Source organism: Trichosurus vulpecula, chromosome 8, assembly GCF_011100635.1.
Source record: "Trichosurus vulpecula isolate mTriVul1 chromosome 8, mTriVul1.pri, whole genome shotgun sequence".
NCBI classification, from domain to species: Eukaryota; Metazoa; Chordata; class Mammalia; order Diprotodontia; family Phalangeridae; genus Trichosurus; species Trichosurus vulpecula.
In genome coordinates this window covers 65,295,729-65,310,143 of record NC_050580.1, presented here as the reverse complement: position 1 = coordinate 65,310,143, position 14,415 = coordinate 65,295,729, and the positions used below count along the sequence as shown (strand labels likewise).

General features: G+C 45.8%; 2 protein-coding genes across 2 annotated transcripts in view; both read right to left on the bottom strand.

The window, feature by feature from the left end:
* Positions 1 to 2,005, bottom strand: part of TSPAN14 (tetraspanin 14) — an 84,973-nt gene extending 82,968 nt beyond the window's left edge. Inside the window, exon 1 of the mRNA XM_036735558.1 lies at positions 1,573 to 2,005. The gene's annotated coding sequence lies outside the window, so the exon portion shown is untranslated. The remainder of the gene's footprint in view (positions 1 to 1,572) is intronic.
* Positions 2,006 to 12,701: 10,696 nt separating this feature from the next.
* LOC118829537 (probable E3 ubiquitin-protein ligase TRIML1) lies at positions 12,702 to 14,084 on the bottom strand. The gene has a single exon (XM_036736519.1). The coding sequence runs from the start codon at positions 14,082 to 14,084 to the stop codon at positions 12,702 to 12,704; it is 1,383 nt and encodes a 460-aa protein (XP_036592414.1).
* Positions 14,085 to 14,415: the final 331 nt, after the last annotated feature.

Below are 14,415 nucleotides of genomic sequence, written 5' to 3'. Positions count from 1 at the left end.
AATTATGCATCCACCTCACAGGGTTATTGTGACAATCAAAGAAATAATAAATAGAATATGTTTGCTATAGAAATGACAGCTAACATAATTACTGCTACTTTAGTCCCTTAAGACTTACAATATAAAACTACCTCCACCCCCACCCAATGCCCAGTGCAGGAAGTTTAGTTACAAAGACTATTTGGTTATGATGCTAGCACCTCCTTCAAACATGGCTGCTCACAGCACACCATTAATCTTATCCCAACAGAGACAATAAGATTTTTCAGGCTAGGGTCCCATTGATTCAACGACCCTGGTTACATCAGAGTCCACATTTACCCTTTTGAAAAATGCCAAGCCTAGGGACCTCACCCTCGGGGAGGTACAAGAATCCAAGATCTCACTGAAGAAGGGGGGGGGGGGATGAAAAAAAAACCAACCAGTTATGTCAACCACTGGCAGCAGCAATCATTCATCAGCCAGCGGTCAAATATTAACCAACCCAAACCACTAAACCTCTCTCAACTTTAAGAATTGGGATAACAGGACTGCCGGAAGGAGGATCAACTCGGCCATTGTCAGAACTCAAGAGGCCATTTGCAAAGTGGACTGGTAGTGGGGTGCGGATTTCAGATTCAAAGTTCAACAGGCCAATGGACCAGTCGTCTTTACCCAACGAAACCCATTTCTCAGCCAGTCTCACTCAGTTTACTTTTCGAAAAAAGAAAGATCTCGCTGCTTTCAAAAACCCACAGACCACCAGTCGTATGACTTAAGTAAGAAACTTTTACCTGCTCAACTGCTAACCCACTCTAGAGTTTCTCCCTGTGATAAAACCAACCTGTTCCATCATTCCACTTCCATGTGGGAGACTCCTTACATAACCCCTAGCAGCTGCGACTTAGGACTTCAACACAATGTATGGCACACCGTAAACGCTTAATAAATGCTTGCTGACTGATTGACCAGGGCGTAAAGTGGTCACCTCAGGGGGGTAAGAGGCTTGATGCTTCCTTAGATACATTTTTCAAACCCACTAACTTAAAAAAAAAAACACCGCCCTTCTTTCCCACCCCTCTGACCCCAGGGGTAATTCACGAGGTTTTTACTCAGGTCACTTGGCAGAATAAAGTCAGTAGAACCTGGTCTTCACTTTCCTTTCACAAGGGCCTGATCGATCTCCCTCTACATCCCCACTTCCCGACCCTAAGGTGACACCCTGCAAACGAGATCTCAAAGTACGTTCCGGGGTGGAGCACGAAAGGGAAAGGAGCTGAAGTCTCGGGGGAGACGGCGGGTGGGAGGCGGTGTCCAGGCAGCCGGGGCACCTATCCCCAGAGAGGAGCCCAGGGCAGAAGGAGGCTGCCCGCCCGTGCGCCAGCCGTGTGCCCCCGAGCGTGAGAACAAGTTGGAGGCCCAGGACTGAAAGCGAAAGGGGAGGAGGCTCGAGCGGCCGAGAAGAGCCCGGGTGGCCGGAGACAATGGGGGAAGGAGAGCCCAGCCTGGAGGGGGAGCCGGGCAGCTCCGCGCACTGAGTCTCTAGCGGGCGATCGGCTGCAGGCACCGGCGGGGGGGCTCCCCACTACTCACCCGCGGGGGCGGCGGCGGCGGCGCTCTGCCCCGGCCGAGGAAGTTTGAGCAAGTTAAGCCGGGAGGAGGAGGTGGCGAACGCTAGGCTCACTCAATCCATCCGGGTGCCCCGAACATCCGAAAAGGGGGCGGGAGAGAGGCGGAGACACAGAAGCGGAGCCCGAGCCCCGGGAACTCGCGAAGGAACCAAGGCGAGCCTGCCTGCCCGCCTGGGCGCCGGGTGGGATCGGCGTCCTGCTCCTGGCACGGCGTGAAGCGCAGCGCTTTACGGGGGAAGGAGGCACGGGAGGCGGGGCGCGCTTCAGGGCCCACGGGCGGCGCTCGCTCCCTTCGCTGGACTGACGGACGGGTGGATGGATGGATGGATGAACCGACTGACGGATAGCTTGCACGCCCCGATATTCACAGAGCCAAGCCTGGCCCTCTTGTTGTTATCTGAGAAGAGCGGAACTTCCTTGCACTGCTGGTCTGCCCGCCCCTGGACTCTGCCGCCACGCCCCGCGCCCCGCCCCGTTCCTGAGCCTGCCCAGCCCCGCCGGCGCGGGGACCTGAGCCCACCCCGGAGCCCAGAGACCTTGGCTCAGCCTCCTCCCCACCGCGCGCCCCGCCCTGCTCTCGCCTTTTCGAGGGGCTTCTCCTTAGCTCCTCCACCCGCGCATCCTGGCCCCCTCCTCCCCCAACCTTAGAGAGCTCACGCCCGCTCCCTTGCCGCCTCTTCTGGAGCTGGAGCAGCGCCTGCTTCCATTGTGTGCCACGCGTGTTCCTGGAGCGCCGCTGGCCAGGGAGAGCCGGTTGATCGACGGCCTGAGCTGGGTGTAGGGAGCGCGTGGAGAGCTGTGACTTGTCCTTTGTAATGAGTGTCCTCCTCTGATATCTCTCATTACCCTGTCTATATCGTGGTTGTACATTCTAGTTGTTTGTTTGCCGGCTGTCTGTTTCATTAGCCTGTGAGCTCCTGGAGAGCAGGGACTGTTATTTTTTTTCCCTTTCTTTGCATCCCCAGCTCGTAGCACTGTGTGTCACACGTAGTATGCGATTGATGTTTGTTGACTATCTGATAAGGGGACTTAAAAAGAGAGAGAGAGTGTGTGTGTGTGTGTGTGTGTGTGGTGGGGGTGGGGGACCATGATTCCTGGGACCCACCCTGCCTCGTGGCCCCTTCTAAGACTATTCCACGGTTAGCAAAGGGCCGTCTTAGTCTCCTGCCCCTCTCCACACCTCCAAGGGGAGACGATGGGGGAAGGCTGACCTCTAGGTGCAGGGCCGAAAGGATTGGCCTAGACAAAGTTGGCCAGTTAGTTGGGCCGGGATGCTTCGTCTTGGGGGTGGGGGGGGGGGAGGAGCGGCGAGGAAGTCTCTGTTCCCAGAGGTCTGTAATTATCTTTGGGGGGAGACTGAAGCTCCGACACAAACCAAGATTTCCATGTGTATGCAAACCACACCGAATTACAGACGACATCCAGCACTTACCCCCTCTTGCGGTGACTTTTACCCTAGTGCTAAAAATAAATCCTTTTTTTGGCTAGCACATTAGCCAACCAAGATTTGGGTCCGATCTTCCGAGGCTTATCAAAAGGGAGAGGTAAGATGATCTTGGTGACTGGCCTGAAGCAGTGGGGCGAGAGGTCCCCATCTTGCACTCATGTTTGGAGACCCGTCTCTCTTAATCTGCATACCAAGACCTACAAAATTGTTCCAAGTTTATCAAAGAAGCCTGTTAGCTCTATAGACCTTGCAAAAAAAAAAAAAAAACCTCTTTCCTTACTCTTTTTATGTTCGATATTCAATTCAATTTAATTCAACAAGCAATTGTTAAGCACTACCAGGTTGGAGGATGACCCTGGAGCATAAAAACAGAACATTCCCTTTCCCCAGATTAGGCCCTACTAGAGGAACATAAAATGTACACAAGCAAATACAAAGTAATTTCAAGTGGATTAAGGTTCACGTTGAGGGAATCAGGAAGGGTCTCCTGGGAGCATGTGACAGCCTGAAGAGCAAATTGAAGGAAGCCAGGAATTCTCCAAAGCTAGCCATGGACTACCTTCTAGAGGGAAGCTAGCAGGCCAGTTTGATTGGAACAAAAAGGGAAATGAAATAACAGGGGAAAAGTAGATGGGAATCAGATTGTGGAAGCTTTCATTTAATACCAGCTGGAGGAGTTTATCCCTAGAGGCAGCTGGGAACCGTTGAAAATTTTTGAGTAAGGGGGATTACATGGAGAAAACTGACTTAGGGAGTCACACAGATATTAAGTGTCAGAGCTGAGATTTGACACCATGTCCCTCCTCCAAATCCAGGGCTCTTTCCACTACAACCAAAGCATTAACAAATCCTACTATGTTCTCTTCCCACCCTCCTTTGTGACCTGCATTAAACCTTGTAAAAATCAAGGTGGATTCTTTTCTGTCACTCATAGAATCATAAATTTAGAGCTTGAATGGATAGTAGAGATCATCTGGTCCAAGAGTTCTTAACCTGGAAACCGGAAATTTGATTTAAACACACACACAATTATTTCAGTGTAATTTTTTATACTTATAATCCCAGGTAGTTTACTGTTTGTCTTTAAAATCATTATTCTGAGCAGAGATCTACAGGCTTTACCAGACTGCCAAAGGGGTCTGTGACACAAAAGAAACTAAGAACCCCTAATATACTCCAACTTCTTCATTGTACAGTCGATGGAACTGAGGCCCAGAGAGATAGTGTCTTGTCTAAGGTCATACAGGTAGTAAATGACAGAGTTGGAATCTGAACCTAGCTCCTCTAACTTCAAAATTAGCAGTCTTTCCAAAGTATCACACTGCCTTCCTAGATTGTTCTAATAAATTGTACTTCTAATTCGCTGATCACCAGCCCTGGCTTTACATACAGCCTACACTGCTTTTGGGGTATATGGGGTGTTCAAGGACTAGAACCTCTGGTGTGAGGCCTTGACGAACCCTTTTCAGGGCTGCTCATTCACCTTTGGTGTTCACCTATCACCTGTGCCTCCAAGAAGCTGTAACATTCACCACAACCTTGTAAAACCATCTTGGCAGATAGGCTAAGTTATATTGAGGGTAACCAGCAGGCCTCAAACCTGTCAGTAAGTTAAGGGGATGTCTACCCCAAACATGCAAAAATTTTCCCTGGCTGAATGGGCAGATGAAAACAATTTGTTCCAATGACCATGAAGGCAGCTGAAGAAATCACTTCAGTGATCAGACATGGAAGATGCCAAGATCATCCACTGCAGATCAGGCCATCGCCAGTCATCTTGCCCTTTGTCCTGCCACTGGACTTCAATGACTCAGAAAGAGAGTGAGGCTACAACTTTGTGAAGCTCTGCCTCACTTAAATCCAATTCAAGAAAGTCAAGACATCACCCTGTGATGTCATTGGCATTCTTCAAAAAATGAAAGTTGAACAACAACTGTTGCCTTCAGGGAAAAGGAGGAGTGAAAAGAGAGCTAAAAAAATATCAGGTCAAATATATTTATTTATTTCATTTTTTCTCTTTTAGAAATAAATTAGTACAAAGTTACTCCCCTACCAAATAAATGGGTGTGTTCAAGTTCATAAATTGATTGTACTTGGTTGTTAGTTTCCCAGGCCAACCCATAAATGCCTATTTGGCTGACATTATAGCTGCTTTCTAGTTACAAACAGCCTAACAAAATAAAAAAAGAACAACACAAAAATAAGTTTCTCTGCTTGAGAAACTGCTTTCAGCATCAGGTCCCCTTACTGAACAACTGTCTTTTCCTACATCTTCTCTTCCTCTACTTCCAAGCCCATATACATTTTCTAAATGTTCCAAGTGCTTTATAAGGGCTGTGACCGCAGAGACTGTAGCATGGCCGTTTGTAAATAGGAGGTCTCTTAGTAAATTCAGTCTTGTAAGTTAAGGGCCGCATAAATAGCATTTGATGGGATCAACAGGGTATTTTTGCTGCTTTGGAGTTGTAGTTCCAAGCATAGTTTATCTAAATGATCACGTAGGGCTGACCTGGAATTATTTGTCCACAGCTCCTGGATGGACATTTTTAATCTCAGAATACAGCTTTTGTCTTTCTTTGTTCAAATCCTAGTGGTACTGTGGAAAGAGCACTCCAGAGTCAAAGGACCTGGATTTGCAATTCATAAATGACTGAATCAGTCATTATAAATTGTATTGTCATTATAAAAATGAACCTTTTCATCTGCTAGATGTTATATGAAGTGAGGTTCATTGGTGTGGCCTTGGGCAGGTCACATCATCTCTTTGGACTCAATTTTCTCATCTATAAAATTGAGGGGGTGAGACTAGATGACTCCAAAGCTCCCTTCCAGGTCTGAATCTATGAACCTGTGATCCCATAATAATGTGCCAGCTAGCTTTCATTTGTCTTGTGTGTGTGTGTTATACTCATTTCTGTATCTGTCTCTCCACCTACAATAGTTTCTTCTCTTTTATACTGATAATTTTTTATTTTTTATTTCTTTCTACTAACTTTTATCATCTGGGGTTCAGGACCATTCCTTCTGCAACTTTTTGTTGACAAAAAACCTGCCCACTATTAATATTAACCTCACTTGATCAAAACCTGTCTCATGAGATAAGAAGCTAGGGGAAGACTCTCAACTTTCCCTGATTCCTTGAAAATCTGTAAATCTCCCCCTGCAATCATTCTATTTGTGAACCCTCTAAAATATAGTTTAATCAGCTCTCAAGAACCACTATAACCTGACCCAGCGTGGATGGATACAGCATTTAATTAAACACTGACTATGTCGAGCCCTGTGCCAAACACTGGAGATACAAATACAACAAGCAACCCTCAATTAACTTACATTCAGTGTTAATTCTGTGTGGGATGGATTTTATGAATCCAAGAATTAAAAACAGAGGCATCTCAAGGTGAAAGTAGAAAGGAAAATTTATTATGATCCCGCGGGAGAGGGCAACCCGGACATGGAAAGGACTGGGGGTCCTCTCAGTGTCAGAGCGCGCTGGACACAGAGAATTGGGGTGTTTATATAGTCCCTAACCGCAATTCCCCCTCCCAACCTCCTTCCTCTCAGCTTGCAGACGTGAGCTTTGAGGGTACAATCTGGACGCGATAAATCTATCCTAGGGACAATGGCAAGGAACAAACAGTATGGTTATTTTTGACAAGCAGGTGACGAACATGAACTTCCCACCATTCTTATTTCATTCTACTATCAACCTCAAGGTAGTAAATCTGTCTTAATGACAATGACAATGACGATTGAACAAACAGTTCAGTTATCGGTAACAGGCAGGAATTAGTTGTTAGTTACCTCATTTTCACATCTGTGGCTACGATGGATATCCCCAGTACCCTTACACCTTGTCTCCCATCATTCATACCTAACTGGTCTTGCATGTCTACATTGCACCTGGCTTTCCAGCTTTTCATTCATTTTTCTGCTGAGCTGAGGGTCCCTTATCCTGGGGTCAATGCACAGGGGGTGAGCATCCTGTGTCCTATCCTTACTTTCAGAGGATTTTATGGTTGCTGACTTATTCACCTCAACCCTTCTTTCTTTCAGGCCTCTCGCCATCAGGCAAATACACAGGATGTGAGCATCCTGTGTCCTGTTCTTAACCTCAGGGGCCTTATGGTCACTAGCTAAGCTTGTAGAGGGGAAAACATCTAAGTAGAGAAATGGCTTTACAGAAAGGAAAATATCCAAGTAGAGAAATGGGACTCACTATCCTACTTATTTCTATTTATCTAATTTGTTCCTTTTTATGAGAGGTCTTCACTCGTCCCACACAATTCTAGTCTAACTTCTGAAAGCTAGCTAACTTTCAAACGTCTTGTGGGCATGCTTTGCTTTACCCTGTCGCTAGCTTTTGAAGTAACTCTCCATTTTCCATCAGCAGCATTGTTTCTTTTTCACTACATGCAAGCCAGATACTCCTCCATGTTTTTCAGTGTGTGTGTGTGTGTGTGTGTGTGTGTGTGTGTGTGTTCGCCCGAGGGTTTTATCTTCCCTCATTAAATTTTAAGCTCCTTTAGGTCAGAGGTTGTCTTTTTCTTATTTGTATCCTCAAAGCACAGTACCTGGCATGTAGTAGGCGTTCACTGAATTAAGCTGAATTGAATTGTCTTCCGTAATGTTCTCTCCTCCCAAGATAACTTTTCCTCTCTCCTTCAGCTATGTCTTCAAAGCCCAGATCAAGCCCCAACTCTTCCAGGAAATCTTCCCTGAACATACACTGTTCATCTTTCCTCAAAATTCTAACAGCTTTTCAAGTTTGTAGGACTACATATTATAGAGTGTTAGGCTTTGAATCTGGAAGATCTGGGTTCAAATTGTGGCTTTTGTATGGGACGAAATTTTTAAATGATAGGAGAGACATCTTTAAGAGAAACAAAGTGAATTTATTCTACAAACCTTGCAAGATTTGGGCACACCTCCATAAGGGAGGAGGCGAGGTAAAAGGGAACCTGCCTTAATTTATAGTCTTAATGAAAAAGAAAGATTCCCACCCACCTCTATCCCTTCTCACCATTGGCTGGGGGTGGGGGGGGGGGGGCTTACAGTCTAGGCAAGAAAACTACACAGAGGACCAAGATTGATCTAGTTTGTCCAGGTTTTTCCCTATCAGAACTCAACTGCCAAGGTGGCGTCTGAAAGTCTAGGAGAGACCCTTCCTGGATCAGAGAGCAAATAGCTCACAGGAAGTTCATTATCTTCTAACATCTGAGAGAGAGAGGGGGAAGGGCATGCCTTCCCAAAATTACAAGGCCAAATCCCAAAATCTCTCCATTAGACATACCCTGTGAACTCTTCACAATTATCCACCCCATACACTTTGATACTAGCTATATGACAATGGTCAAATTTTTTCACTTCCCTGAGACTTAATTTCCTATCATTAAGTAGAATCAAGATATTAGTATCTTTCGTATCTGTAAGAAATGGGAGGAGGAGTTTTGTTTCCACAGAACTAAAGGTGTGCTTCCCCACCCTCCCCCACTCCAGCTTTAGCAGAGACCAGGCCTCAAGGTCGGTCAGGTGAGAGGTCAGAGGCTTGTACGCATGCACATGCTTTTTGAGAAGGCAGTCAGCAGAATTAGAGAGGCCAAATCCACTTGAACCAGTTCAAGCTTATCTAGGGTCTGGTCTTGGTCAAGAATCCAGGCCTACTGATTTGCATAATTTGCATATGTTAAAGAGGGAAAGTAGAGGAAGTAAAAGAATATAGTTTAATCCTAAACTAAGACAAGGAAAATCTAATTAACTTCACTTTTGCTTCTGTATCGTTATTATCCTATTTATATAAACTGTATAACCTAGGAAAACTATGTAAAAAAACAAAGACTGTAAACTAACCATAACTCTAGCAGGAGTGGAGGGAATGGTTATCCCTGCTCCTGCAACTGTATCAGTGTGAGTGTTCCCTTGAGCACTACACCAGCTCTCTTGAGGAGTGTAATAAAATGCCTTCCTCTGCCCACTCTGGTCTTGAGTTCTTTGGGTGGGAATGGGCAAATCACATGGATCTCTCTAAGGTCAAGTGAAGGGAAGCCATAGGCAGTGGAAGCTTGCTGGGCTTACTCCTGGATCTTGTCTTGGGGTGCCCTGTGATCCCCACCAGTCCATAATCAAGCTGGGAAGAGATATGGGTTCAAACATTTGGCAAATGATGGGAGAGGAACAAGGTACAACACAAAGAAGTCCATTTGGTCTGCTTTACTTAGAACAACAGCCCAGAGACAGTGGGAGATGGACACCTTGGTTTCTATCCTGGCACAGAACAGGAATTCTGTCCAGGTCATAGGAGTCTTAGTTTATTCATTAGTAAAATGTCTTTGTTCTCATTCATCAGCTGACTACCAACCAAGGGTCAAACCATCACTCCACAAACTCTGAGCTGTCTTGCTGAGTCTCTCTCTCCTATAATCTGCCATTTCTAGATTTAGAACCACTGAAAGCAAAGGCTGCCTCTTTAGGCATAGGGTTTGAAAAGCTGGTGAGCCAGGTCAGTGCTAAGGCACAGGATGAATCAGAGGAGTCAGGTCTTTCTAACAGACACAACAAAACAATGAAATCAAAAGAAAACAACACTTTTTTCCCAATTTCAAATACATTCCTTGACATTTTCCTCCATCTAGAAAGCCTTTCCAAAAGACTTCTTTCCTTTCACAGTAAATACTCGAATTCATTTCATTTTATATTAACTAGGGCAAAAAGGAAGGCTTGCTGTAAGGCAAGGAGTATAGGCCTGGAAAAGGTTGAAATCTGTGGACCTCAAAGGACGTTCTATGAAGAAAATTAAACATAAGAGAATGAAAACCATAGCCATCATAGGAGTTGTTTATTAACTTCTGAAAAAGGATTTATTTTGAAAATTTATAAGCAGGCAGGATCCAGGGAGGAAAAGAGCATATAAAACATCTGGGAATGATGCCCTTCAGCTTGCAGTCTGGAAGGCAAGTCTCCAGTTGCTGAGCAGGAATCCTCTCCTTCATCATGAAGTAGGTGATGATCATCCTTTCGCAGGGGAAGGCTAGAAATCAAAGGACCACAATCAGGGAGCCTGGTGGTAGGTTCAGAGAGGTGAAGAGCAGCAAACACAAAGGTGAGAGTCCACTGGACAGAGAGTCATGGGACCAGCCTTTGTTCCTGGAAGTGGAGGGCCAGGAGAGAAGATGGGTATAACAGGTGCTGCGAAGTGAATGGAGTGGAATTGATAAATGAGGGAGCTCTGGAGAACGTTGTAAAAGCCAAGGGTACCAGAAGAATATTCCAGGTACACCCCAACTCTTGGCACCGGCCCTTTCATTCGATGTTTCAATGGTCCGGGATGGGTTTTGAAACAGTAAACCTCATCTTTCTTGACACATTGAAGCAGGAACAGAGAGGCACAGGAGTCCACATTCCTCCGCCTTTTTCTCCTCAGGTAAGGGGCATAGATCCCCAACATCCACTGAGGTACTTGAGTCACATCCACCTCCCAGTACTGTCTGCCTGAGCTGAAGGCCTGCTTAGCAAGGACAGCATAGCAAGCAGAGTATTCAGGCATCTTGGTCTCAAGCTGCCAGGTTTCTCCAGCATTCACACTCTTCAGATCCTCAGAAACAACTACCCAGGAACTTGCTGGTACTGGATCCATTGTGAGGTCCACTCTGAATAGACTGAGCATCTCTATCATGCCAGGGATGCGATATTCTCTCAGCTCTGGGATGACAGCCTTGAACCATTGAGACAACACTGACTCACTCCTTCCCAGCAACTGCTTGACATCCTATAGTAGATCCAAATTGGGTTGTTGACCTGCTTCCTGCAGCTCTAGCATGAGGTCCTGAAGGATTCGCATATGCTGGTATATTCTGTCCTGGTTTGACCTTTGTTCTTGTCTTATGCCTTCAAGACATAGTAATTCTTCCTCCAACAGGAAGCAGTGCACCTTGTTAAATTCTTCTGCGATCATCCACCACCACTCAACACAGTGTTTCTCCCGAGCAATATTTTTCTCAGCTTTCTCAAAGCACTTCCCCCAGTGGTTCCAAATGTGCTGAAGGTTCTCTATGAAATTGTGAGTAGCCTCTTCTATAGGAGAGAGCCTGTGAGTCTGGTGCTCTGGGCTTTGGAAACATCTCACACAGAGTGGTGTCTGGTCATCTTCACAAAAGAACTTGAAGATTTCCTTGTGCCTGGCACACTGGCTCTGTCCTTGAGTGCTCTGCAAAAGATGGGAATGGAGCTGTTTGCCCAGCTCTGTCAGCTGTACTAGGCGGTCATTGACTGCTGGGAATTCTCTGACCTGGGATACTTTCCTGCATTCAGGACAAGAGATAGCTCTAGCTTCAACTCTCCAGGTGGAGGAGAGACATGCTCTGCAAAAGCTATGCCCACAACCGATGGTGACTGGCTCAGAGAAATAGCTCCTGCAAATGCTACAGGATGTTTCCCTCTGTACTCCCTGCAGCATTTCCATAGCATCAGCCATTCTTCTCTCTCCAATTGGTTCCTTTCTGTAGCAACTGAGATGAAGAAACTTCAGTTCCACTCAAGGAAGTACTGAGCAGAAGGAGGCTCTCCTTTTATAGGAGGTAGCCCCATCCCTTTAGGGCCTCCCTGAGAAGGTGTGAACTCCCCTGGCCTGGAATCCTGCTAACAGTTAACTCTTGTTAATTCCCATTAACTCTTGCTGGTTGTGTTAGCTCCAAAGCCCCCCAGAGTTCACACCTCTAGTTGACTCCTTCGATGGCTGGGTTTTGCCATGCTGAGATTTTTTCTGTGTGTGTAAGGAGCATTGCTATGAAAACATGGAGATTTAGCTCAATGGATTTTCTTTTTTAAAAATTTAGTATTTTATATTTCCCTAGTTATAGATAAAAACAATGTTTAACGTTCGTTTTTAAAACTTTTGAGTTCCAAATTCTCTCCCTCCCTCTCTTCCTTCTTTCCATCCTCTTTCCTCCCTCCTTGTCCTCCTACTCCTTGGAACCTCTATCTTTTCTTTTCAAGACTTCTTTCTTCATACACCCTACTCACTTTCTTATTCTGCTCTCAAAAAGGAAGCTGATGAATTAATTCCTACTGAGGTATAAGTGACTCTTAAGTCAGAGGAGTCAGGTTTTCCTAACAGACACAGCAAAGCTATGAAAACAACACTTTTTTCCCATTTCGAGAACATTCCTTGACATTTTCCTCCATCTAGAAAGTCTTTCCAACACACTTCTTTTCTTTTCACAGTAAATACTAGAATTTATTTTGTTTTATATTAAATAAGGCAAAAAGGAAGGTTTACTGTAATGCAAGGCGTATGAGACTGGAAAAGGTTGAAATATATGGACCTCAAAGGACATTCTATGAAGAAAATTAAACATAAGAGAATGAAAACCATAGCCATCATGTGAGTTTTTTCTAACTTCTGAAACAGGATTTATTGTGAAAATTAATTAGCAGACAGGATCCAGGGAGGATAAGAGCATACAGAACATTTGGGAATGGTCCCTTCCGCTTGCAGTTTGGAAGGCAAGTCTCCAGTTGCTGAGCAGGAAGCCTCTCCTTCATCATGAAGTAGGTGATGATCATCCTTTTGCAAAGGAAGGCTGGAAATCACAGGACCACAGTCACGAAGCCTGGTGGTAGGTTCACAATTCTTCCTGAAGAAATGTTCAGAGAGGTGAAGAGCAGCAAACACAAAGGTGAGAGTCCACTGGACAGAGAGTCATGGGACCAGCCTTTGTTCCTGGAAGTGGAGGGCCAGGAGAGAAGATGGGTGTAACAGGTGCTGCAAAGGGAATGGAGGAGAATTGATAAATGAGTGAGCTCTGGAGAACGTTGTAAAAGCCAAGGGTACCAGAGGAATATTCCAGGTACACCCCAACTCTGGGCACTGGCCCCTTCATTTGAAGTTTCAATGGTCCAGGATCACTTTGGAAATAGTAAACCTCTTCTTTCTTGATACATTGAAGTAGGAACACAGAGGCACAGGAGTCCACATTCCTCCGCCTTTTTCTCCTCAGGTAAGGGGCATAGATCCCCAACATCCACTGAGGTACTTGAGTCACATCCACCTCCCAGTACTGTCTGCCTGAGCTGAAGGCCTGCTTAGCAAGGACAGCATAGCAAGCAGAGTATTCAGGCATCTTGGTCTCAAGCTGCCAGGTTTCTCCAGCATTCACACTCTTCAGATCCTCAGAAACAACTACCCAGGGACTTGCTGGTACTGGATCCATTGTGAGGTCCACTCTGAAGTGTCTGAGCATCTCTATCATGCCAGGGATGCGATATTCTCTCAGCTCTGGGATGACAGCCTTGAACCATTGAGACAACACTGACTCACTCCTTCCCAGCAACTGCTTGACATCCTGTAGAAGCTCCAGATTGGGTTGTTGATCTGCTTCCTGCAGCTCTAGCATGAGGTCCTGAAGGATTCGCATGTGCTGGGATATTCTGTCCTGGTTTGCCCTTTGTTTTTGCCTTATGCCTTCAAGACATAGTAATTCTTCCTCCAACAGGAAGCAGTGCACCTTGTTAAATTCTTCTGTGATCATCCACTGCCAGTCAACAACAGGTTTCTTTTGAGCAAGATCTTTCTCTGCTTTCTCAAAGCACTTCCCCCAGTGGTTCCAAATGTGCTGAAGGTTCTCTATGAAACTGTGAGTAGCCTCTTCTATAGGAGAGAGCCTGTGAGTCTGGTGCTCTGGGCTTTGGAAACATCTCACACAGAGTGGTGTCTGGTCATCTTCACAAAAGAACTTGAAGATTTCCTTGTGCCTGGCACACTGGCTCTGTCCTTGAGTGCTCTGCAAAAGATGGGAATGGAGCTGTTTGCCCAGCTCTGTCAGCTGTACTAGGCGGTCATTGACTGCTGGGAATTCTCTGACCTGGGATACTTTCCTGCATTCAGGACAAGAGATAGCTCTAGCTTCAACTCTCCAGGTGGAGGAGAGACATGCTCTGCAAAAGCTATGCCCACAACCGATGGTGACTGGCTCAGAGAAATAGCTCCTGCAAATGCTACAGGATGTTTCCCTCTGTACTCCCTGCAGCATTTCCATAGCATCAGCCATTCTTCTCTCTCCAATTGGTTCCTTTCTGTAGCAACTGAGATGAAGAAACTTCAGTTCCACTCAAGGAAGTACTGAGCAGAAGGAGGATCTCCTTTTATAGGAGGTAGCCCCACCCCTTTAGGGTCTCCCTTAGAAGGTGTGAACTCCCCTGGCCTGGAATCCTGCTAACTGTTACCTGTTAACTCTTGTTAATACCTGTTAACTCTTGCTGGTTGTGTTAGCCCTGAGGTCCCCAGAGTTCATACCTCTGGTTGACTCCTTTGGATGGATGGTTTTCACCATGCTGAGAGTTCTCCTGTGTGTGTATAAGGAA